This window comes from Rattus rattus, chromosome 6 (genome assembly GCF_011064425.1).
Source record: "Rattus rattus isolate New Zealand chromosome 6, Rrattus_CSIRO_v1, whole genome shotgun sequence".
Taxonomy (NCBI): domain Eukaryota; kingdom Metazoa; phylum Chordata; class Mammalia; order Rodentia; family Muridae; genus Rattus; species Rattus rattus.
In genome coordinates this window covers 6561725-6588321 of record NC_046159.1, presented here as the reverse complement: position 1 = coordinate 6588321, position 26597 = coordinate 6561725, and the positions used below count along the sequence as shown (strand labels likewise).

At 44.0% G+C, this 26597-nt stretch overlaps 1 protein-coding gene across 2 annotated transcripts; it reads left to right on the top strand.

Moving 5' to 3' along the window:
* Positions 1–120: 120 nt before the first annotated feature.
* Positions 121–24854, top strand: Sinhcaf (SIN3-HDAC complex associated factor). 2 transcript variants are annotated; one of them, XM_032905446.1, is made up of 6 exons: positions 121–240; positions 13949–14095; positions 16026–16125; positions 17610–17736; positions 20174–20324; positions 22893–24854. In XM_032905446.1, the coding sequence occupies exons 2-6, from the start codon at positions 13968–13970 to the stop codon at positions 23050–23052; spliced, it is 666 nt and encodes a 221-aa protein (XP_032761337.1). In that variant the 5' UTR covers positions 121–240; positions 13949–13967; the 3' UTR covers positions 23053–24854. The 2 variants fall into 2 exon arrangements, with proteins under 2 accessions (XP_032761337.1, XP_032761338.1); XM_032905447.1 differs by lacking the exon at positions 121–240 and adding an exon at positions 370–481.
* The last annotated feature ends 1743 nt before the right edge of the window (positions 24855–26597 follow it).

The window sequence follows — 26597 nt, the reverse complement described above, 5'->3', positions numbered from 1 at the left end:
CCTCTCCCCGCCCAGCCCACGGCGCGCACGCGCCCGTATGCAAATAAGCTCGATTCAAGAGAATTTGGTCCCGGGAGCCGCGCCTGCGCAGAGGGAAAGCGGAATCTATACCTCCGTCCGCGGTAGCAACTGAAGAACTGCTGGAGACAATCTTTCTGGACTCGGCGCTGGCGGAGGGAGTGCTTGCAGGGGGTTGGCCTGGTGCAGTTTGCACCGTGGGGACGCTGCTGCGCGTGGAAGGTGAGTGATTCTAGTCTGGACACCGGTGCAAAACTGTCTCCGAGGTTTTGCTTTCTGTGATTTTTTTTCTTTCCTCCCTTTACCTCCCCCGCCTCCTCCGTCCTTCCCATACACAAACACACAGGAAGTTTTGTCTTGGAGATGGCATTTCGGGGAGCGCTGTCCTCGTGCTCTCCGGACTCCAGAGTCTTTTGTACAGAGGTGTTGGAGATGCGCTTCTTAATTGGAGAGGATATTTGAGGTAAACCGAAAGTCAGGGTGTGGGGAAAGTGAGTGCAGCGTGGAAACGAACGAGCAGCGGCGGACTTGCATCCACGCTGAAGGTGACAATGACTTTTCTCAGTCGTAGTGTTCTCTGCCGACCCGGAGAGCAGGGTCCGGGTCTCAGATCCCGTGTGGGCTCCGGCCGGGGGCTCGGGCGCCGCGTGCACCCGCGTGTTGCGCTCCCGCGCCGCTCGCGATGGTTTGCACGCGGGTGAACAACAAAGCCGGAGCTCGGAAACTAACTTGCCACTGCCTGGAGCCGGCAGCCACACAGGCTGAAAGCAGCCGGTGAGGGCCAGCGCCGGGGTTGCGCGACGCACGCGGCGTGGCGTTGTTGGAGAAGTCCGCAGGGACGCGGCTGCGACAATGAGCGCGCAGCACGCGGTCTTTGCACTCGGCCGGTGCCGAGTGGTCTCTGCAGCCCAAAGTTCGCTGTCCGTCTGGTCACCTGTAGCGTGGGTGCGGGCGACACGGGAGGGGTGGCAGTGTCCTGCGGAACCAAGCCGTGAGGATGAAGGCTGCGGCGCGGTCCGCTGCGTGAGGCACCCAACTCTTTTTTTTTTTTTCTTTTTGTGTGTGTGCTTCACCTGACAAGCCACGTGCTTAGGGCCGCGACCGTGCTGCATCCGAGTGTCCAGCCCCGAGTGAGTCGCGGGCTGCGGTCGCCGTCGGGGCTATCGGGAGCAGGACAATGTGATTTCCTGGTGATGGCGTCTTGCCAGTTTCCAAAGCACAGCGAAAGTCGCCAACTCGCTGCATACGCGCAGCGGCGGGGACCTCTGGGCGTTTCTCATCCGGGACTCCGCAAAAGTTTGGCCCCAGGGGTCGGCGGCAGAGGACACCCGAGCTCGCGTGGGTCCTGGTCGCGGGTCCCGGTCGCCCCGACGTCGCCGATGCCGCCGGACAACAAAGGGCCGCGTGTGCCCGAGCGACGCGGGCCGGGCGGGGCGCGGGGCGGCTTTTGTCCCTCAGGTCCTCTCGGAAACTTCAGCGGCGGCGCAGCGAGGCTGTGTCCGTGGGGGCGCCTCGGCCTGCGGGTCACCCATGCGGCGCGACGGAGCGCTGCTCGGCGGGGCGCACGCGTGGCTGGGGCTCCGAGTCACGGGAGGCCGCGTCTGGGAGGTCCGTGCATCCGCCTTTGAAGTGGAACTGTTGCCATGTTTGAATTACGTCAGGCCGAGCGTGCGGAGCGGCCCGGGAGCAGAGGCGCGGCCTTCGGGCGGCGCCGGCGGGGCGCGGGCCGTTGTTCCAGCGCAGGTGAGGGCGGCGGGCGGCGCGTGGTGCCGGGGGACTCTGCAGCGCTGGGCTCCCTCGAGGAGTAGCGCTCCGCGCCCTACCCCAGCACCTCGGACTACTCGCGGGGAAGTTTCGGGGCGCCGCCTCTCGCTCCTCCTGGAAGCGGGGACTGAGGAGGAACTAGGGGGTGCGTGCCGCCTTTGTGTGTTTACACGTGGGGCCATCGGCGAGACGCAGTGCAGGTTGGGCTGGGCTGCTTTTGAGGACCGTGCAGTTCTGGTAACCAGCACCCCAGTCCGCCTCTTGTTTTTATTATTTTCTTCTCACCTTTCATAACTGCAGGTGAAGAATGACTACGGAGCCAGATGTGCACCTTACTCCCCCACCCCCTCCATGTTAGGAGTTCGTTCCAAGTAGGCTCTTCGTGTTGTCTTCATGTTTTCTAAAGAAGGTTCAGGCAACTTTTGCCGTCTTTAGTAAGAGGTGGACATAAAACTTGTTTCTAGCAGTGAACGGGAAACACCTGCTTTTGAACTGAAGTTTGCCAGACTTGAAAATAATTTTAATGATTTTTGTGCTGCAAAATTGAAGGAGAAAGTCTGGGGTTCGTTTTCGAGTCTGGGCAAAGCCTAAAGGAGTTTAAAGTATTCAGAGGATCATTTGGAGGGTGTTTTGTGTTTTGACCATAAAGTATGCAGGACTCAGATAAATCTCAGATGACCTTGAGAGCTGCATTTGGGGAGTAGGGCCTTTCAGAGATAAAGGATGCTGGGACAAGTTGCCAAAGCATCACTCTTGTAGGGAGCCCTTGCTAGCTAGTTTCACAATTCCTGGGAACTGGGGCTGACCTTCCAGTTACCCTCTTACACTTTTTTCAAGCTAACTTTTTGGTATGTGGCTCCAAGGCATAGCTCAAAAATTATGCTGGTTTGACACATGGATGCTTCTTTGGTATTTGGGGTTTGCTTGAAGTCTAGACATCCAGCCAGCAACATCATATCTGTTGCGTCTTTGACGATTTCTCCTGTGTTTCAGTTAGCTTGTTTTCATCTAGATGTGGCCTTGACTGGGAAATAATATTCTAGATGCTTTGCCCTCATGCACCATACAAATTGAAATTCGGATTTTTTTTTCCCTTTGATTATTGGTAGAGAACACCTTTCAAGTTTTGGTTGACTAAGTTACAAATACTGAAAGGCTGCCCATCTTTGGGGGGTGCATTTTTTGAAGTGAGTAGACTGTGTGTCAAGAAAATTAAAAACCTGTGAAAAGAACATGAGGTACTTTGCAAATATTGTTTTGTTTTTGTTTTAAGTATTTTTTAGACTACTTACTGCAAGACATCAGCTTCCTAGAAAAGTCCACACATGCATCATGTTGAACTAATTGATTCTGTTATAATCAAATGATGTTTGTAAGAGAGACTTGAATGACTTAAGAGAAAAGGGAAAGCAAGGTCTTCACCACCTTCTGTTATTTTGTGGGTGGTTGGAGATTTTAAAGAACATCTGTGTATGTGTATCTTCATATATGAGACCATATATTGGGGGAGTTGGATTTCACAACCACAGGAATTAAGGGATCAAATTCAGGTAGGTGGTCAGGCTTTATCTAGCCAGCCCTGTTTTAAATATCCACCTTCAAAACTTGCTATGCTTGTTTTGAACCCCAGGGTATAGCACCGGTTAAATACCACCCCCTCCCCAAGACAGGGGAGGCCATGTGCAGCCTTGCCGGTCTTACAACTCACTCTCTAGACCAGACTGGTCTTGAGCTCAGAGATCCACCTGCCTCTGCCTTCCAAGTGCTGAGATTAAAGGCCAGCCAGCTAAAATAAGCTTAAGTGGGAAAATCATCTTTGGGTTTTGTCTTCTTTCTCTCTCTCTCTCTTTTTTTAAGATTAATTTATTGATGTGCGTTGGCATTTTGCCTGTATGTATGTAAGTGTGAGGGTGCCAGATCCCCTGAAACTGGAGTTACAGTTGTGAGCTGCCATGTGGGTGCTGGGAATAGAACTGGGGTCCTGAAGAGTAGCCATTGATCTTAACTGCTGAGCCGTCCCTCCAGCCTTTGTGGAAAACAGTCTTAAGCCAGCTTCTTCCTAAGGCTGCTTTGAGGATAATTGGTTTCCAATGTCAAGCCCATACCTAGTTGCTTTAGTAATACGTCCTCTGGGTTTGCTTGCTGCTCTTCCTAAAGACTTGATATGGGAGCCCAGCCCCTATGCCAAGTGGCCCACAACCACCTACCTGTAAGCTCCAGAAGACCAAACACCCTCTCCTGGCCTCTTTGGCGCTGACACTTGTGCACACAACTACATTGACATACATACTCATAATTAAAAATGAAACAAATCATTTTAAGGTTCGAGCCATCTCCCCAGCACCTAAAAACAACTCTTTGAAAAAAAAAATCACACCCCCCCCCAAGATGATAAGACTGATTAACTGGGAAGAACCAGTGACGCATTTCTCAAGCACTCGCTTAATTGTTCAGAATGCTTAGGATGGAGGCTGAGTGTTGTGGCGCCTAAAAAGCTTTAATCGCAGTACTCAGGCCTGCAAGCAAGCGGGGTTTCACAGAGAGACACCGCCTCAAAAGAAAAGAGTGCCTCCGATGGGAAGCTGCAATTCTTTCGATTTACTTTGTCTTTTTCTCTTCGATGATGGCAGTAATACCTATTTCACAGCAGTAAGCTGCTGCCGTCCTCAGGGTTGGGAAGTGGCCATCTTACAGAAGAGAACACTGAAGCTAGGGTCAGTTGCTTTGCCCAGAGTTAATGCTGAATGAGAGGAGTGGGTATGTGGCCCTTCCTCCACCCTCAGAAACCAGTTCTGGGAAGACACTGCCCTCAACTTCTGTTTGTCATTCCAGATCTGATTCAACCATTTTACACCAAAAAGTCCGGTGAAGGCCTGAGTAAATGTCACTACTTTGTTCCTGATTTCTCCACAGTGAAATCAGTGAAGTGGGGTCCCTGCACTTTTATCTTTTTGCAGATTTAAGTAGGAAACTCTTGATGTCATTTGGTTCTCAAACTTGTTTTCTTTCTTTCAAATTGTTTCTGCAACTGAGAATTCTAGTATTGTAGGAATAATCTAAAAATCTAGTCCAAGAAGAAAGGCATTTGTTTCCAAGGTGAGAAAGCTTTCTTTCTCCACCGGGAACGCAAAGGTCACAGATCGTAGCCGGTGCAGAGTTATTTTGTTGCAAAAGTTGAAACCTGAGCTAAAATAACTCATTTCTGGTTGTGTATTTTGTTTCCGTCTATTAAAAGTTTGAATGGGTTGGACATTTTTATCTGGTTAATGTTAATGAATGCTGGATTGAAGTAGTTCTAATTGTAAGGCTTATTTCTCCTAGTTGCCAGCCTCTTGAAACAATATTTTTTTTTATAATTTTTTTTTTACTGATTGTTATGAAAATTGTTTACCATTAATCTTCTTAGTTAGTCTTTTCATTTACATTTTCTGGAAATATTTAAATTTTTTAAAGTACAGGAGCCCATAGATTAGCTATTAAGGGAAAGTTAACTTTTGGAAACTTAGAATCTTTTTGTTCACTTGTTTTATATGTATAAATGTTTTGCCTGCATATATGTATGTGCACCAAATGTGTACCTGGTTCCTGCAAAGGCCAGAAGAAGGTGTCAGATCCTTTAGAACTGAAGTTAACAGGTGGTCGTGAGCTACTGTGTAGGTGCTAGGAATTGAAACTGGGGTTCCCCCCCCCCAAGAGCAGTAAGTGCTCTAAACTGCCAAACAGTGTCTCTATACTCACATTCTTACTATAAATTATTATTTTCTTTATAATAATACAATCATTTGTCTAGTCTCTGCTGTTTATGTTCATCTTTGCTATCCTGCTTTTTTTTTTTTTTGGCAGTAAGCAGGTGGCCATTTCTGTGTGTAGAGTTAGTATCTGGGTGTGATGTATGACTTTTTGTCCTTCCAGGGTTAACTTTCTGTGTGTGTGTGTGTGTGTGTGTGTGTGTGTGTGTGTGTGTGTGTGTGTGTGTGTGTGTGTGAGAGAGAGAGAGAGTGTGTGTGAGTGTGTGTGTGTTGGTTTATAGACGCACACACTCTGTAGCTTTGGCTATCCTGGAACTTGCTCTGTAGACCAAACTGGCCTCGAATTCAGAGATTCATTAGCCTCTGCCTCCTGTGTCCTGGGATTAAAGATGTGTGCCAGGACTGGAGAGATGGCTCAGCAGTTAAGAGCACTGGCTGCTCTTCTGAGGTCCTGGGTTCAATTCCCAGCACCCACGAGGAGGCTCACTACCATCTGTGATGGATCTGATGCCCTCTTCTGTGTCTGAAGAGAGTGACAGTACATTCACATACATAAAATAAATAAATCTTTTTTTAAAAAAAAGTGTGCCACTACCACCTGGCTAGAGTTAGGCAGTAAGTGAGATCTTGTTTGTTAGGTATTTTATTAAATAAAAGTGTGAAAGAGCTAGGCGTTATGGCACAGTCGTAATCCCAGAGAGAATCAAGAATTTGAGGTCATGGGGGCTGGAGAGATGGCTCAGCGGTTAAGAGCACTGACTGCTCTTCTCGAGGTCCTGAGTTCAAATCCCAGCACCCACATGGTGGCTCACAACCATCTGTAATGAGCTCTGATACCTTCTTCTGGTGTGTCTGAAGACAGTTATAGTATACTTATACATAAAATAAATAAATAAATATTAAAAGAATTTGAGGTCATCTCCTGGACATGTGACAGCCTCAAAACAATAAAATTTGAGCTAGTTGGTGGTGGTGCACATCCTTAATCTTAACACTGGGGAGGCAGAGTCAGGTGATTCTGAGTTCAAGGACAGCCAGGGCTACACAGAAGTCCTATCTTCCAACAACCAACTAAACAAAACAAAATTGTAATGGTGAAGGGCTTGGAGAGGTAGCTCGAAGTGAAGGGCTTGCACTTACAGTTTCAAAGGAGCCAAGTTCAGATCTCAACGCACAAGACACAGCTGCCTGTAATTCCAGCTCTATAGGGAACCAATTATGTTCTCTTTGACCTCCACACAAATGAGTATGTGCACACATGTAGATACCCATACACATGACTAAAAAGAAATGAATTTTAAAAGAATGAAGACATGGGAAAGTTTTATGAATAAACTTTTCCTGGTGAGGGACGGAAAGGACGCCATCGCAGACAGAATATCGGCCTGAGTCCTGGAGTGGCCAGTTGTCAAATCTGATTTGGCCCTCTTGGAATACCAGTATTACAAGGTGGAAGCAGCCGGTAGGCTGGACTAGACTCTGAAAGGCTTTGAATCCATTGCCAAAGAGTTCAGAGCTTAGCCTGCAGCCAGAGTTGGTGCCCTGGAAGGATGATTAATATTTGAGTTGTAGAAGATAAGCAAGTCAGTCCTGACGGGAGATCAGTCTCCAAGATGGACAGAGAAGTAAATAAAGCAGAGAATATCTAAGGACCTTTGAGATTGGTGGAGGACCATGAACAGAGTGAGAAGTAATCAGTTTTTCAGATTTTCGTATGTGGCTGTGGATCATAACCAAGGAAGCTAGACACTGAAGAACAGATCTGGAGGGGCAATATTGTCATCAGTTTGAGACATTTAAAGATTAGAATGGTTGGTAGTCACAAAAGGAAGAGATTGGATCTGGTCAAGGATGTTGGAGAATTTCCTGAGTGGACTAGTCCAAACTAATGGCAAAATGCAACCTTGAGGGAGAGTGGGCGGGAGAGGAGCTGGCATTAAAACTTGTCAGTTGAGTTAGGAGTGCAGCATAAGTGGATGCAGAGTCCTGGTCCATCATTAACACCACAACAAGCAGCTGTCAGTGCTGAACTCTTGCTGAGTGCTAGCCCCCATGTTGGTGTGTATGCAAGAGTTGGGATTTAGTCCTATTTTAAGAAGACATAAAGATAAGAATGCACCTGAAGTTTGGGCCAGGGGTGTATCTGTCGTTCCTACTTTTCTCCTGAAGAAAACACTCAGTTGAATACCCAAGATATATTCTAGGAATAGAAAACCTTTTTATTTCAGTTATGTGCAGATCTTACCAAATTCAAGGGGGAAAAAATGTATCCTGGTGTTTTCCTGAGATTTCATTTCAGTTTTGTTTTTGTGTTGTTTCGAGACAGGGTTTCTCTGTATAACCCTGGTTGTCCTGGTACTTGCTTTGTAGACAGGATGCCTCAGACTCCCAGAGATCTACTTGCCTTTGCCTCTGAGTGCTGGGATTAAAGGCATGCGCCACCATGCTTGACTAGAAGCAATTCTTTCTCTTCTTTCAAAAAGATTTATTTTTAATTATGTCTAAGTGTGTTTATGCATTTGGATATGTGCATAAATTCAAGTACCTGTGGAAGCCTTTCTCTGGAAGAGCAGCAAGTGCTCTTAACCACTGAGCCATCTCTAGCCTTCTTAAGAGCACCTAAGCTTCAGAGGCCTGGGTCTGTGATTTAATTTTTAACCGTTGCTATCTCAGTAGACTTGTCTGTGAGTTTGGATCTCTTTCTTGTAAGGTGAGTTTTAGGCTCTGCCAAATGTAGCCACAGTTAAAAATACTTCAGCATATGGTTTCTCAGAAATTGGATATATGATTGGAGCTCTTGGCACACAAGTGGGGTCTACCTCTACTCAGCTTCCAGGCAAATTAAAATTCATGCTTTAAAAATGTCCCGGTAAATTTGGAAGCTTTAATGCAGGGAGTAGGCAGGTCTAGGAGAGTGGAGAAAACGGTAATGCCCTATGGGTCTCCTGCTCTCCCTGAGCATTGATCAGTGGCTTCCATTGAGTTCTGCAGCCAAATGGCCTGGCAGTGGGAGAGATACGGAGAAGCTCCTTCTGTTGACCCTTTGTGGAGAGTGTTACTCCAGTTACACTTCGTTTGCTGGGTCCTGTGAACACAGGTGGTTAAAGATGGCTGCTCACAGTTGATTCAAATGCAGCAACTTGGGGATCCCCATACCATGTGGTCACCAGTGGGTTTTCATGTTGACTTTCCCGTTTTCCTTTTCTGTCTTTACTTCAAAGTTGGCTTTGGATTTTTCTTAGTTCCTTTTGTTTTGTCCGTAGCTGCGTCCTTAGTGCCTTGTAAAGCTGTCCTCACTCTCTGTTCTGTAATATCTGCAGTGGAGTGGATTGTCTAACAGGTAGGTATCTTTCCCTCTGATTTTAAGAAATTTATTCAAACGCTCTGCTTTTTACGATTCTTGAGGTGAGGGAAAACGTGATAATAACAGTTACTGGGATATGGCGCTCTTGACTAAGTGATACTAGCCTGTTGAATGGAATAAAGTGAACATTATGTTTGCATTCTCTAGGGGATACCACTATTTTCTATTTATTATTTACTTAATTTTATGACTTCTTAAAAAATATTACAATGTACAACAGGTTCCAGCATAACACTTCATTGTAGTTATAGGCGGGGAATTCAGATATTTAAGTAGGACTGGAAGAGGGTCACCATGTCACGGTCAAGGAATGGCTTTTTACTGGATTTCTTAATTCTGCCTGTGGCAGGAGTGGGAGAGAGTGCAGGTTCTTCTGTTTTTGCTTGAAAGCCCCATTTGCTTCTTGGGCTGTTCCAGGGCTGCCTTCTTGCCACTGTTCTGACTGTTTGTAATTCCACACTCATCCTTTGTTTTAATTTTTGAGACACCAAGACAGTGACTATAAAAGATGCTTCTTTGTTTTTATTATGTCTTAATGTATATTTTGCTTGCATGTGTGTCTATGTACCACATATGTTCTGGTCCCAAAGAGGCCAAGAGAGGGTGTTGGATCCCCTGGAACTAGAGTTAAAGATGGCTGTGAACCAGTATGTGTATGCTAGGAATTGAACCTGTGTGTAATAGCAACAAGTGTGCCTGGGCGGTGAGCCGTTTCTGCGAGTCCTTCTTTTTATGTAGGCTCTCCTATGGTCCAGGCTTGCCTGGAACTCCGTGTATGAATACGTAGTGGAGGCCAGAAGAGTTGGGTGCTCTGGAGCAGAAATTACGGGAGGTTCTGAGCCCACCCATGTGGATGCCGAGAACAAGAGTCATAATCCTGAGCCATCACTCCAGTTTAGCCCCTAATCTTCCATACAGGAGATTAGTTCACCTCTTGTTGTTCTAATAGTCCCTTTGATTTTATTAATAGAGCATAGTGTTTATAGTCACTCATCCTCTATAATTTTACCAGCTATTCACTTTGCAACAAAATAGCCATACTTTGATATCAACGTGAATAGGATATTTATAACAAGGAAGTTAAAGGAAGGAGTGTGTGTGTTGAATGGATACGTTATTACATGTTAACTATTTATTGTGGGTAATAAATTGAGAAATAGCTTGTGGTTTCTGGTCTACATGCACTTATGACTTTGAGATGCAGTTTGTGTGTCATAAAAGTGACTCTTGCTGTGCGCACAGTCCTGTGCGTTTAGATCCTTAGCTTGTCATCACCACCACCATCTGTGCCTTTAGAAACGAAGTTGCAATCTTAATCAATATTTTAAGTCCTTCCAGATTTTTTTACTTTGTTTCTGAGTTTCTAAGCCCCTCAAATACATACATACATACAAGTGAGATTGTGTGGGGTCTTTGCTGTGAGCCGCGTCTGACTTAAGCTTAGGTGATTGTGTCTGGTGCAGAATGGTGTGATGGGGATGCTTGCCAGTACAGATAAGTACATAGCTAGCTGACTGAGCTATTTGAGCAAGTGAGACAAGTCCACGGGAACCACATGCTGCTTCACAAATGTGAGACTTGGAAAGAAGGGCTGCCACCAGGTCGCCAGACACACCCACCATCTTTTCAGATATAACGGGATTTGGGGGGTGGAGGGGGGCTCTGCTGTGTCTGAGTTTACCCTAGAGATTTTGAACATAACTGACTCCTTAGCTTTTATGAAAATATTTTCAGTTTATCTCAGGGTTCCTCAAACCTCAAAATGGTTAAATACAAATCACCATTTAACTGGGTTGCTGTAAACAGAGCGTGTTTGCTGCAGGTTCCTCTTAAGGGGAGGGAAGGGCTCAGAATAGGTTAAGTTCCTCTGATAAAAGACTTCCTGGGTGTTCTTTGTGTTGTGCTTCGTTTCTCATAGCACTGTCTGGAAGAGGCTGGACCCTGGGTCCCTGCTCCCACTCACTCCTTGTTCAAGCAAAAGCCAGGCCACAGGACCATGGTGGATTGTTAAAAGCTACTTGACAGGCTAGTGTGTTACTTTTGTGTTTGTCCTCACCAAAAAGTTACTGATTTTTTTTTTTTTTTTTAAGGTTTATTTATGTGAGTACACTGTAGCTGTCTTCAGATACACCAGAAGAGGGCATCAGATCTCATTACAGATGGTTGTGAGTCACCAGGTAGTTGCTGGGAATTAAACTTAGGACCTCCTGCAGAGCAGTCAGTGCCCTTTACTGCTGAGCCATCTCCCCAGCCCCAAAAGTTACTGATTGACAATGACTGGGTTTAAAAAAAAAGAAAGCCTCACTGTTGAGGAATGACCATAGCATTTCTTCACAGCTCGTCAGTGTGGTAAATGGACCAACCTGGCTTCTGGTCAGATCTGGTCTTGAAGGCTTGTCTCACAGCTTAGACAGATAGTCTTGAGTGCCCCTTAGTTCTGACATGGTGTTTTTGCAAGGAAGGAAGGGGAGTGAGGGTAGGATTTGGAGACTGCTTTGCTGTGTGTACTTCCTTTGTCCTTGCTCAGGAGGAGGCTGAAATTTCCTAGTGCTATTGATGGTTGTAAGAGAAACTGCAGACTTTTGACCTTGATGGCCAGGGTGTTTAGAGAAGAAACAGAAATATACACATTCAAGAACTACATTGTCTACTTTCTTGAGTCTGTCACTTGATACTGTGTAGCTAAAGTGGTTGCAAGGACATTTCTACATAGTTTTTCAAAAAGTTTAGTTTAAGAAAAACATCTTTGCAAGTCTCATTCTTTAGGTTTTTTGTATTATGTAGAGTACCATTCTCATGTGTTTTGACTTAATAATTAAAGTGTGTTACTGATCTTACTCATCCATTTTTGCATGCCTTTAATCCTAGCACTCAGGAGGAAAAAGCATTTTTTTTTTAAAGTCAGTATTTTCAGACTTTCTTCAATCTCATGAGAATGATACACATGCTATGGAAAGAAGTTAGTTCTGAACCTTTCATTGTGCTTCACTTCTGAACCTCTCATTGTGCTTCACTGCACAACACCTGGCTCAGCAAAAGATAACCTAGTGGCAGAGAGGAAGCTTTGTTCAAAAAATATATTTATTCCCTTTACAGCTCAATGCTAGCCCTTCCTCTCCTCCCAGCACTCCCTCACAAAAGTCCTCCCTCATCCCCCTTTCCCCTTCTCTTTTGAGAAGCCCCCATCTGGGTGTCAACCCCTCCACCCCCATTTATTTCTAAAATAAAATAAGGATGGTTCTGTGTGTGTGTGTGTGTGTGTGTGTGTGTGTGTGTGTGTGTATACAAAGGAAGTTGTCCTTTTTTCTTGCTTTGTATGATGCCTTTGTGGTAATTAGTAGTTTGGTCCACACATTCTCTGTCTGGTTGGTCCATTGGGGTTTAAGTGTTTATTGTCCTTCCACCTTCACCCACCCTTTTTTAATGAATGGTCTCACTTGGCAGACCAGAATGACCTTGAAGTCACAGCAGTCCTCCTGCCTCAGCTTCCCTACTGCTGGGACTATAGGCAAATGCCACCATTACTGAGGACTCACTCGTCTTTTATGTCCCCTGCTCCAGATCGTGAAGTTGACCTTAGATGTGCATCTCAGTGGTCTCCAGCCTAAAGACAGTTTCTGTTTTCCTTAGTAGATTTCCATAGAGCGTTTTGATCAGAGGATTAATTTTTACTCGGCAGTGCATGGACATGATTCTAAACTCTGAGCTTAGATTTCTGTGACTTTCATATCTTCCTCTCAGCTAAATGTGAGTGTAAAGAACTTTCTAATTATTTTTTAAAGACTTATTATATTTATATGAATACACTGTAGTTATCTTCAGACCCACCAGAAGAGGGCATCGGATCCCATTACAGATGGTTGCGAGCCACCATGTGGTTGCTGGGAATTGAACTCAGGACCTCAGCAAGAACAGTCAATGCTCTTAACCACTGAGCCGTCTCTCCAGCCTGATCTTCCTACTTATTAAAGAGAGCACCACCACCACCCCTTCCATAGAGTATAGTAGTGAGGTTGATGGTAGCTTCTTGTCCTGGGGACAGAGTGGTCATAGTGAATGCACACACTTTGCTAGTAGGGAATTGCATTAACTCAAAGGCACAAAATACCAAGATTGTTGTAACTAAAGTTTTACGCTCATTCTTTTTTTTTTTTTTTTTTTTTTTTTAAGATTTTATTTTATTGTATATGAGTACACTGTAGCTGTCTTCAGACACACCAGAAGAGGGCATCAGACCTCATTACAGATGGTTGTGAGCCACCATGTGGTTGCTGGGATTTGAACTCAGGACCTCAGGAAGAGCAGTCGGTTCTCTTAACCACTGAGCCATCTCTCCAGCCCTTTACGCTCATTCTTAATGGCGTGTGGGGTATGTGAGAAACTGCCAACATGACCGCTCCATGATATGGTTACGATTTTTATTACAGATACGAGAGTGAGGATAGCCAGAGGCTGCGTCTGGAAGAGTCCAGAGCAGAGAGAGAACAGTAGACTGCACATGGCCAGGGCTCTCTGAGAGAGAGAATAACCAGAGACAAGAGAGAGCACAGGGACAATAGCTAGGTTCTAAGAAGCATGAGTATCTGAGGGAGGGAAGCGCTTGAGGGAGTTTAGGATAAAGGGGGAGATGAGAAGGACTAGGGTGCAGTTTGAAAGGTGTTACAGGGGTTGGGGATTTAGCTCAGTGGTAGAGCGCTTGCCTAGGAAGCGCAAGGCCCTGGGTTCGGTCCCCAGCTCTGAAAAAAAAAAAAAGAACCAAAAAGAAAGGTGTTACAGGTCTCTGTGGTACTGAGGGAGCCGGGAGCCCGAATGGTTAGTGGATGCCTCCTAGTGAACAGCACTTTTCTGTGTATTCTGTACACTGGCTCTGGTACCCTGTGGAGTAGTGGGTCTAGGACACCCTCTCTAGCTTGTTTCAGTTGGGGTTTTTTTTGTTGTTGTTGTTTGTTTTGTTTTGTTTTTCATAAAATTTCCTGTGCTGGGGTTGGGGTAGAGCAGAGAAAAGTCCTTGCACGGTTTCTTCTGATTGTCTGCAATCCCCTTGTCTTTACAGCTTTGAACCAGAAGAAAAGATGTTTGGTTTTCACAAGCCAAAGATGTACCGAAGTATAGAAGGCTGCTGTATCTGCAGAGCCAAGTCCTCCAGCTCCCGGTTCACGGACAGCAAGCGCTATGAGAAGGACTTCCAGAGCTGTTTTGGGTAAGATTAGTTATGTTCCATTCTTACAGAGGAAATTTAGTTTTTAAAGAGTGTGGAAATATTTCCATGCAAAGCAATGGTAACAGTGTACAAATAATTAAAATCACTAGTTTTCTAGTACCTGAGGTATGAGGATTTCATGTTCTTTTTTTTTTTCCTTTTCTTTTTTTCGGAGCTGGGGACCGAACCCAGGGCCTTGCGTTTGCTAGGCAAGCGCTCTACCACTGAGCTAAACCCCCAACCCCGGATTTCATGTTCTTAAAACAAGTTAGTACTGACTGCTTACTCTGACTAACTAGTTGTGAAGCCCTTTTTGGTTTCAGTTGGACAAACCCTTTTGTTCTTAACTCTAGATGTGTAAGTGTATTTTAAAAGTGCATCCTTATCCTCTGACCCGTGTTCTTTCTGCATTGCCTTTGAAAACAGAGTTACAGTTTAGCTTGCTGACAGACATTGATCTTGACTGATTGTTTGAGTGCATATGCACCTTTTTCTTTTTTTGTTTTTGTTTCAAGACGGTTTCTCTGTATAACCCTGGCTGCCCTGGAACTTTCTCTATAGACCAAGCTGGCCTCAAACTCAGAAATTCACCTGTCTGTGCCTCCAGTGCTGGGATTAAAATCGTGTGTCACTACTGCCTGGTGCATGTGCACATTTGAATGCTTGTATGTGCTATGGGATTCATGTTGTGGTTGTGGCAATCTTGAGTGTTGATCCTGGGCGTACAGGTGATTATTCTATTTATTCCCTGTTTTCTTAGGCCAGGATCCTTGGCCTGTGAGCTTCTATCTCCTGTCCACTCTCTCAGCATTTATGTATAAGTATATTATGTATTATACATACATATATATGTATATGTAGAACACTTGGGTTGGAGAAATGGCTCAACAGGTAGGAACACCTGTTGCGTTTCCAGGGATCCTAGTTCAGTTCCCGGCACCCACATGATGTAACTGTCTATAATTCCAGTTTGAGGAGATCATCCTATTCCTTCTGTTCTCGGCACATGGTGCACACACTGATATATATAAAAATTAGGTAAACCTAATTTTAAAATTTATTTTTATTTTAAAATTTACTTTTATTAGTTTTGTTTTATGTACATTGGTTTTTACCTGCACGTATGTCTGTGTGAGGGTGTCAGGTAACTAGAACTGGAGTTATAGACAGTTGTGAACTGCCATATGGGTGCAGGGAATTGAACTTGGATCCTCTGGAAGAGCAGTCAGTGCTCCTAACTAACCACTGAGCCACCTCATCTCTCTAGCCACCTCTTCCCCCTTTTTAAGGCATGCTCTCACTATGCAGCCTTGACTATTCTGGAACTCACTATGTAGACCAGGTTGGCTTTGAACTCAGATCTCATGTGCTTCTGCCTCCCAAGTGCTGGATTTAAAGGCAGTATGCACCACTACACCTGGCTTAAAGATTTTTTAATTGGAATATATTTGATTTGATCGACTGGGTGTCTCTCTGTGTCTGTCTGTCTCTCACTCTCTGCCCCCCGACCCCTTAAAAGAACCCACTGAGGGACCATGCATGGTGGTGCATACCTTTAATCCTAGCACTCTGGAGGCAGAGGCAGGCAGATGTCTATGAGGCCAGATGAGTCTACTGATTGAGTTACAGGACAGCCAGGAGTTCATAGCGAAGTCCTGTCTAAAACCAATAAAGAAAACACAGGTTTTAAGAAAAATTCTCTTTGAAGATACCACTGCGTCCACTTTAGTGCTGGTCCTGTCTGCGTGGGTGTAGAACCGCTTCCAGAGCATTGGTTTTATATCTGAAATGTACTAGAACAGTGGAAAGGGTATGGTAGGATAGTCAGAAATCCCATATGAGCCGTAAACGGACATGTTTTCCTCCAAGAGTAGTCTCCTCACGGAGTCCTCACGAGAGAAAGGCTGACGACTTGTTGACTTCCTCACAGGCTGCATGAGACTCGCTCAGGAGACATCTGCAACGCCTGTGTGCTGCTTGTGAAAAGATGGAAGAAGCTGCCGGCAGGATCCAAAAAAAACTGGAATCACGTTAGTTCACCTTTTCTGTCTCTACTGAAACATCACCACCCCCCATATGGGAAATTCTGTGCCACCGGGATATAAAAGGCGAAAAGAGTAAAGAAAACCATTAGCCTGACTTGGCATTTCCTAGACAAGTAGTTCTGAGTTAGACATGGCCCCTCTTCACCTTCGAGAGTGAGGTGCAGCTTTGAACTCATGACGCACAGATGTCGTCTTGTTTGCCTGGTTGTTTACTGCTGGCTCGTTGTAGGGTTCTGGCAGGTTACAAAGCTCTTAGCTGTCCATCGGGCTACTGTAGGGTCTGAATGAGATGGTGCCTATAAAAGAAGAAAAGGCTAGATGAGTGTGATCAGGTCAGCGGTGTAGATGTGGGTTTTGTTGGCCTTTTTGCTCATGTCACCAGAATTTTCATAATATGTATTTTTAGATCTATTTGCATTTTATAAAATTATATCTCCCTCTCTGTGTCTTCCCACCTGTGTGAGTGAACCAGAGGGGGCTATGGGATCCCTTGGAGCTGAAGTTGCAGGCAGTGGTGAACTGCCTGGTGGTAACCATGGCAGTGTAGTCCGCTGGAAAAGCAGCCCCCTCATAATTTAACTTAGATGATACGAGCAACACTTTATTTTTATTTTATAAAAGATGCTTTTATTTTTAATGTAGTTGAGTGTTTGTCTACATGCACCACATGTCCTTGGTGCCCGCAGAGGCCAAAAGAAAATACTGGATCCCCTGGAACTGCAGTTAGATGAATACCATGAACCAAGCCCACCTCAGCAAGGAACAGCAAATGGTTTTAATTTCTGTGCCTTTTCCTTCTCCCCAAATAATTTTTTTGTGTGTATGCCAGGGTTCGAAACATGCTAGACTAAAGCTGTGGTATTCAGAGTCTCCTAGTCTAGAGCTTTGTTAAATTCTGCTGTTTTTTCAGATGTTTGGTTTGTTCTCCTGCTTTATTAAGACAAAGCCTCATGTAGCCCTGGCTAGCCTCCAGCTCCCAGTATGTCAGGGGACAACTTTGAACTTCTGATTCCCTGCCTCTCAGGAATCAGGATTACAGGTGTGAGCCACTATCTCTGGCCAAGATTTATGGAATTTGCTTAATATATAATATTCTGCTTAGATAGGAAGACATTTTTCTTTACGCAGCAGTGCTGTTGTCTTTGATGGTGTTATGTCACTACTGTAGGTTTGTTATGGCCATTACCTTAATGTAGAGCTTCTCTTACATAGCTTACCTGAGAAAATCACAAGTGTGGGTTTGAAGGTGATGGCTCCCTTTTCTTTATGTTGAAGGCCTAAGAAGTAGAACCATGCATGCATGCCAGACATGGGGGAGCGTATGCTTCTGTAGTTGGTAACGGTGAGGGATTAGCATGCAGAATGTCATGCAGCAGACAGCGATGTCCTGAGCCTCCCACTCTTGAGTATAACTGGTTCGCGGGTAAGCTTGGCCTAAGTGGTATTGAATATTCAGTATTTTCTTCCAGGTCGTAGACGCAAGAGCAGGCCCCAGTCTAAAGACAACACTGAAACCAAAGAAAGTGAAGACTCTGTCTGGAAACAGGATGAAAAGCAGCCAGATCAGTAAGCTGCAGAAGGAGTTTAAACGCCACAGTGAGTCTGCTGTTGCTGTTGAACACCAGTAGTGTTTTATTTTTGACTGGGGCTGGGTGAATCCGTTTTCTGCTGGTAGTCTAGGTGCTGAGGTGGTCCCCGCTTCCTGTTTTGGAGTCTTAGCCTTTAGAAGGCACTGTTGACTTGGTTCTTATTTCTGTGAAATAGCGTGGGACATCCTGGAGTGGATAGGGAGCTTGCTGCAAAAGCACGAGGACTGGAGTCAGACCCCAGCACCCACACAAACCTGGGTGGAGGTCTGCAAATAGCTCATCCAGAAAGGTGGTTTCTGATCCCCAGGACCAACATATTAGAAGGAAAGAACTGTTCACATGAGTTATCCTCTGACCTCTACATGTACTGTACAATATGTATGCCTACACACGCAGACGTACGCGCGCGCGCACACACACACACACACACACACACACACACACACACACACACACACACACACACACGCATGCAACAGCAACCAAAAAATAGACAGACATGTCTGTCTGTGAACACAATGCGTGAGCCGGATGGGGATAAGATATCCCTGGGACAGAGTGGCTGGCACTGAGCACTACGTTCAGTGAGAGACCTGCCTCAGGAAAGTCTGGCTTTCACATGTCATGGGTGAACAAGTACATGGACAAAACCCAACATATTCTCTCTCTCTCTCTCTCTCTCTCTCTCTCTCTTTCTCTCTCTCTCACACACACACACACACACACACAGAACACTTGATGTAAGTAGCTACCATTTCAAGTCATACTAAGGCTCTTTAGACTGCATTGCTCACTTACTGTGTTTTATACATAAGGGAATTAAATCCTGGATATGTGCAGCAAATTGGTCACAGCATGTAAGCAAAAAATTGAGAAGTCAAAACTCACACAGAGAAAAGAAGCTTCTGACCTTTCCGGTGTCAGATACGTGTGTTGTGGGGGATGAAATGTGAAAGTCAGTTCGTTCTGGGTTCACGTAGGTTAGTAGAGGTTGTTGGGATTATCTACATATTTGGCTTAGACTTTGGACTTTGAGAAGGGAAGCAGCCTCGTACCACTATAATACCTGTTTCACCCTGAGGTAGAACTGCTGGGCTAAACACATGAATATTTCTTATTAAGAATGTAGTTGTTTGGGGTTGGGGATTTAGCTCAGTGGTAGAGTGCTTGCCTAGCAAGCACAAGGTCCTGGGTTCGGTCCCCAGCTCCGGGAAAAAAAAAAAAAAAGAATGTAGTTGTTCACGGTAGGTAGAATGGCCAGTCTGTTGTCTCTCTTATGCATTTAGTAAGTCATATTACAATAAAGATAAATTAAAAATGCTAGGAGCTTTGGAGGTCCTGATTCCGAGAAGCCCGAGGCTTTGCTTGTTACTGCTTTTGTGCCTAACTGATTGATCCTCAGTGACTAAGACTTAGACTTTCAGTTCTTCACTGTATGTAATTACATCTCAATGTCGTGAGGTCTTAGATGAAATCTAAGGATATCGCCGCTTTGAAATGCAGAAAAAATGGCTCACACTGAAATTTCAGATGGTTCTAAAACACCAACCACTTAGGATCATGAGCCTCCCTCACATGGGAGTTTGTGTAATTGGGAGGTTTAAGCATCCAGTTAGATTTACTCTTTAAGGTGTGATGCTCTTGAGGTTTTGTTTTTGAATGCTGTTTATTAACGTGAATTGGCATACTAAGAGCACAAGTGATACTTCAGTCTAGGCATTCAGTTTTATTTACGTAAGCATTTTTAAGAGGCATCTGTGAGATCCTTAGATTTGTAAGCTTTTATTTTCCTTGTGATGCTGAGCTCAAACCCAAGGCTTTGTGTGTGTTCCTGGGAAGCACATCACTACTGAACTACACTTCCTGCCCTTGTAAGCTCTGTAGAAAGTGTTTTAATATGGCTAAAGAGATGGTTCAGCGGGCAACTGCTCTTGCAGGATCGAGGCTCAGAGCCCAGAAAAGAGCCCTTCCCTGGTAGCCATAACTGTCTCTAACTCCAGCTCCAGGGTATCAGATAACTGTGGTCTTCAAAGGTATATGCACACACACAGAACTTACTAGGCTTTGGTGTTTAGTAAATGCCTAGTAATTGTTTCCCTGGGTTAGAAGAAAATCTATCCATGTCCTGGAGAGATGGGAAATTTAAGTGATGCTTGTAATCTATACAATCCATAGCATAGTGTCCATCAACCAAAAGACTCAATGCTGGCATTGTTTGTTTGCTTGCTTGCTTGCTTTTTAACGTCAGGTCTCTACATAGCTCTGGCTGTATCTGCTTTATTTATTTTTTGCTTATAAATCCATGGTACAAAAATATGCTGTTTAGCTCTAAATGAGTAAATTACCTTTTCCCTTAAGTATTCTTTGCCTTTCAGAGATGTGGGCAGCATCTGGACTTCTGTGTTGCCATGATGAGGCTGAAATGTCTTCTGTTTTTAATGCAGATTCTGATGCTCACAGCACCACCTCAAGTGCCTCTCCAGCCCAGTCTCCATGCTATAGTAACCAGTCAGACGAGGGCTCAGATACAGAGATGGCTTCCAGCTCTAATAGAACTCCGGTTTTTTCCTTCTTAGATCTTACCTACTGGAAAAGGTAAAAGCAAAAGAAATCTGTTTATAGGCACAGCCTCTCCAGGGTACTGGCTGCAATATTTTCTGTGTTTGTAGCAGTTGACAGATCGCATGTTCTTTCTGTTAAAATCAATGTAAGATGGAGTAGACAGCTTACAGGGCCTTGGTTTCCTTTCTGCTATGGTAAAACACCGGGGAGAAGGGGTTTATTTTGGCTCACAGTTTCAGGGTATGGTATCCATCACTCTACGGAAGTCGCATCAATAGAAGCCTGAGAGAACCAGTTAAATAATATTACTGTCAAGGACGGAGAACCTGTGTGTGCCTGTGCTCATTCCACCATGGATGGCAAATCCTAGACTGTTTTCTTTCCCACCTCAGTTCTAAATTATATCGGATTGGCAGTTACAGCTGTCATAGTGACGGAGAAACTTGGACAGACAGGAAGTGGATAAGTAGCCAAAGACCAAAAAGAGACAATTTTAAAAGAGAAGTAGTTTCAAAGAATAATTAGCCTTCCTAGAACACAGAAAACAGGTGAGGTGTTTTTGTAGATGTGCTGAGAACTATAAGATGAAAAACAGTACAGGAAGTACAGGCAAAATACATTAACTTTCATGGGAACAACTCAGACACAAAGTTGAATTTTTAGAAACATGCCTAAAGCAAGCCAAAAAACAGCATATATGTCTTCAGTTGGCCAAGAGATACTAGCTCTGAGCCAGGCATGATGGCCTTTAATCCCAGCACTTAGGATGCATAGTGAGTTCTAGTTCAGCCTGGGCTACACAGAGAAACCCTGTGTAAGGTTCTTGAATTAAAAAAAAGGAGAGAGGAAAAAAAAGAGATAGATACCCATATAAAAAGAAAAAAAAATCTTAATGAACAAATGCAGTTGACAAGAGCCAAGAATGGTGTCACATGCTTATAGTCCACTGAGGAAGGAAGATCATGGATTTGAGTCAATCCTGGGTCAATCATAGTGAGACCCTTCTTCAAAATAAAGTTATTTTGACTGGAAAGTAACTTAATTTACAGGCTGTCATTCAGTGACAGATTTCAGTTTAAATTAAGGAATAGACAAAGTGATAGACATGGAGGTAAAGTTAAAGAAACACTTTAAAAATTATATAACCTTAAGCTGGGCATGGTGGCGATGAATGCCTTTACCCCCTGCACTTGTGAAGCAGAAGCAGATGAATCTCTGTTTGAGGCCAGCCTAGTCTTACAGAGTGATTTATAGGACATCCAAGGCTACTCAGAAAAGCCTTATCTTGAAGGTACCCCTCCACCCCCACCCCACCCCAAAAAAAGTAATTATGGAAGTTTAAAATGAGCTTGCTTGGTGGTTAAGAGCGTGTTTCAATTAAGAACAGTTGGTGCTCTTAGAGAGAACCTGAGTTCAGCTCTCCTAGCACCCTTATCTGGCCGCTCACAGAACTGCCTGTAACTACAGCCCTATGTGGTTTGATATCTTTTGGCCTCAGTGATCACCTTTATACACATAAGGTATATTAAAAATAATAAAGTAAAAGGCAGGGGCTAATTACTTGTCTGAGCTATTAAAGATGCTAGCTAAATAAAATGTACCAAGCAGCTAGAATTTGAAAGATGAATTTGCCAGTAGATGAATTAGCATAAGTTAACCCATATTAAAGGTGGCAAAACAGGAAAGTAAAGACAAAAACGTGGGACAGAGAAAGTGAAGTAATATGTCAGAGCAGGGCTGGGTGTGTAGGTTTACTAGTTAGTTTGTGTAAGGACCCATAGCTCTGCCCAAACAGAAACAGAATGCAAACTAATTAATGGTTATAGTGATAATAGTTTCAGTTACAACACTCAAAGCACGCTTTTGAAAGACCACTTAGTCCTAGCAAGCAGTAAAGTATATTCTATACAAGATAAAGTTTAAAAATTAAAGGGACAGGAAAATTATATCCACAAGAACAAATAAAAACCAATCCATACAAATGGAAATGAAAGTATAATATAAGTCAGAACATAGCTCTGTGCTTGAGGTTGATCCTTGGTCTCAGCGTGGGGAAGGCAGGCATAGGATCCTAGGCCGTTGCAATGGCCAGCAAGTCTAACCAAAGTGGTGAGATGCTGCCTCAAAAAGTAAGGTGCAGCACAATGAGGAAGACTGCCATTGTTGAGCTGTAGTCTCCACACACGTGTATGTACATGTGTGTGTACACACACACACACACACACACACACACACACACACACACACACACACAAGATGTGTGAATGAATGATTACTGCTTTTAGGAAGTAGAGGCAGGATAAACAGAATTGTTTTTATAATTAGATATTGAGTATCTAAGATACAGAAGTCCTAAATGTGAGCACAGACATAAAGGAAATCTAAAAGGAAAAGGAGTGGAGAGAATCAAGAGTGGGATTTGTTACAAAGATCTAACCAAAAAGTGTTTCAGGAGAGAAGAAGCTGCAGGGCTGCAGCGATGGCTCTGTGGATAAAGGAAGCCTAGTGCCAAGCCTGAATACTTAAGCCCTACATGAAGAGGGGAACCAACTTAAAAAATGGATGCTTGTATTATATCTTCTCCATTTTTTTCCCTTTTAGACAGAAAATATGTTGTGGGATCATCTATAAGGGCCGTTTTGGGGAAGTCCTCATCGACACTCATCTTTTCAAGCCTTGCTGCAGCAGTAAGAAAGCGGCTGCCGAGAAGCCAGAGGAGCAGGCCCCAGCGCCTCTGCCCATCTCCACTCAGGAGTGGTGACTGAGGTTCATTTAGAAGGGAGCGAAGAACGATTTAAACTTTGAAAAGACCACAAAACAAACTGACCCTCCTATTTTTAACTTGGATACCTGCTATTCTGCCAAAAGACATTTTCTAGAATAGTTTTTAATGGGTTACTATCCTTACCCTTCACCCAACCAACTCTGAAGCCAGTCTCTAGCTTACTGCAAGAAAAGACGTGTACATACTATTTAAGATGCTGAGTATCTCATAGGAAAGCTGAATGCTGCTGTAAAGTGCTCTTTAAGTCTTTTAAAATCCCCTCTAATGAATGGAATAGGGGAACTTCAGGGGACAGAGATGGGATTTGTTGTGTGATAAACCATATGTAGTTTAGTCTTTCTGTGGAGAGGCAGTGGTTGGGGCATTTTTAAATGGCTGGCTACACTTCTTTTCCCTCATGATAATTTGTCATAACTCAGTAGCATGACCTGTCCCTAGAAGGTAGTTAAAATTTTTTAAATGCTAAGGCGTTGCCAAGGTTCTGATGATTCAGACCTGTACTACTGATTATTAAGCAGGACAGACTGAGCTTTCTGCAAATAGCTTGAAGGAGGAAGCAATTTCTGAGCACACAAGTAGCACCGTGTCGCCTCCCCTTATCTTCACATTGATAAAAGACTTTATGTGGATCTCGTAAAACAGAACCAGATCTCCTTCTGGGGAAGACCTGCCTCTAGGACGGGCAAGGTCCTGTAGGGATAGAACCAAAGCATCACCACAAAGTAGAGAACACATGTGGTTAGAAACTACTTAATCAGAATGGCTAAGTCCTGGGGACGCATGGGCACAGTTGTTGATGCTGCTTGGGGCGTGTCTCCTAGAGGGCTCACAGTATGTAAATAATTGACATTGGTGTTAACACGACTGTCTGGGATTCACTGAAATCCACATGATTCAGTTCTAGCTCTGGATTACCTCAGTTGACCTTTGTGGAGGTTTTATCTGTAGAGTAGCTCTTTGCCTTGTCATAAACCTTATTAGGGTTTGGGGTTCTGTTGTTTTGTTGTTTCTCTCCCACTATTTAAAGCTGACTAGAAGGGTTAGTTGTGTGTTGAGGCTAAGTTGGGTGGTTGGGTCGGCTTCTTAACATTAAGATAGCTGAGTGGAGCTCCACACCTGGATCTCAATGACTCGGTTGGCTTCTCAGTGGAACCCAACTGAGGTTTTCTAATCGCCTCTTCTCAAAAGTTCAGGAAAAAGTAGTGCCACGTGAGACCTCACAGAGGAGGTGTACGTGGCTGCCTTAGTATTCTGTTGCTCATGATTATTTTAGAAACTGGATTTTTAAAGACTTTTTAAGAGTTTCATAACAAGGAAAAGCCACAGTTTGTGTCATCCTACAGTTTTACATCGTGTATTTCTTCCTTTTAGGAAAAACCTACCTAGTACAAACTACCACATGCACAGACTGCCCAGTGAATGGGTCAATTCTCCACAGCCCTGGTGTAGTGCAGAGTCCAGTCATTACCATTCTCCTGTGTTACTTTGACATGGGATTTTTTTTTTTTTTTTGTACATTTTGGCTGCAGTATTGGTGGTAGAATATACTTTGATGGATCATCTCTACTTCTGTATTTATTTATTTATTACTAGACCTCAACCACAGCCTTCTCCCCCTCCACTCTCTGCCTGTAGGATGTACTGTATGTAGTCATGCACTTTGTATTAATATATTAGAAATCTACAGATCTGTTTTGTACTTTTTATACTGTTGGATACTTATAATCAAAACTTTACTCTAGGGTATTGAATAAATTTAGTCTTATTAGAAAATAAAAGTTGTCTTGTGACTTTGTTTCAAATGTCTCTGGTAAGGATTTTTTCAGGGCCTAGAGAGATAGCTTAGTGATTAAGAGCACTAACTGTTCTTGCAGAGGGTCCAGGGTGAATTCTCAGCAACCACATGACAGCTCAAAACCATCTCTGGCTCTCGTTCCTGGGGCTCTGATGCTTTTCGTCTTCCTTGGGGACCAGGCAGGCAAATCACCCATTTATGTAAGATGAATATAAAGTTTAAAAAATGTTTTTCATGAAGACAAGGTATAAACTTTATTTTTGATGAGCTGGGGTTGGGTAGCAAATACTCTAGGCTCTGGGATAAGTGAATATGGCAGCTGACATACAAAGCACTTTGTGCTGTGGTTTTAACTTGAAAATGTCTGACAATGGTAATTTATCTGTGGGAAGAGTTAGACCTGGGCATTTATATGAAACAACTTTACAGAATTATGAGGAACTTGAGATAAAGTCAGGATGGACGCTTTAAACGAAGTTTTTGAGACAGTTACGCATCTAGGCTGGCCTCAGTAATCACTGTTTGACAATGTGGAATTTGGTCTCCAGAACCACGAGGCAGGAGAAAAGCTAGCTCTGACTTTCACACATGTCCTGTGGCACACTCAAGATTGTATTTCCTGTCCAAGAGTCAGAGTGTTTTTCTATACAGAACATGTTTCTCAGACTTCATATTCCAGTTTCCACCAGCTAGAAAGCTGGTATGTAGACTATTTGCTTCTGTCCTTCCAGTGTCAAAAGTCAGGATGTCAAGGCAGGAACTGAAGCCAAGACCATAGAGGAAAGCTGCTGACTTTGCTTTTCATGGTTCTACAACCCAGGACCACCTACCTGCCCAGGCAAATTCCCCAGTAGGCTGGGCCCTCCCACATCAATCATTAATCAGGAAAGTGTACTATATTTGTTGCTGTAAAATTATTAAAAAAAAATGTCTATTAAAGGCGCAGAGAGGAATGTTAACATCAGCTTCCATGTTCTCTCCGTGTCACTTCTCCCTCGCTCCAGTCTCCTCTCTCTAAAACTTTTCTCCCACCCATCCTTGTCCAATGACAGGCCTCATTCTGTCTTGTTTCTGCCTTCAGTATGACATCATCCCACACACATTATGGAGGTTGCCTTAGTTGCTGTGAAGACACACCTTGATCAAAGACGACTCTGATAAAGCATTTAGTTAGGAGCTTGCTTATAGTTTCAGAGGGTTAGTTCATTATTACAACAGGCATGGTGTTTGCAGGTAGACAGTGGACAAAAAACACCCTAGCCTGGGCTTTTGAAACCTCAAAGCCTACCACCTCCAACAAGACCACATGTCCTAACCTTTATTAACAATTGACCTACTGGGAACCAAGCATTCAAAGGCCATTCTTAATCAAACCATCACAGAGGCATTAAGATTTTCTTCCCAGAAAAGTCTAGGTTTGTGAAATTGACAAACCAACTAGGACAAATTGAACCAACACGCCCGCATTTTGTTCTACAAGGCTACCACCACTGAATATGGAAGTAGGAAGGTGGATCTGTTAACGAAATACCTATGAACCAAGTGATCTTAAAACACTGATCAATCTGTCCTGCAAAGTTCAGTCTTGGTTACTTTTCTGCACGATGACCAGAGAAACTTGTAAAAGAGAGCATTTAATTGAGGCCTTGCTTTAGCAGTTAATAACCATTAGGGTGGGGAGTGTGACAGCAGGCATGAAGCAGAATCAGTAGCTGAGAGCTTCCAG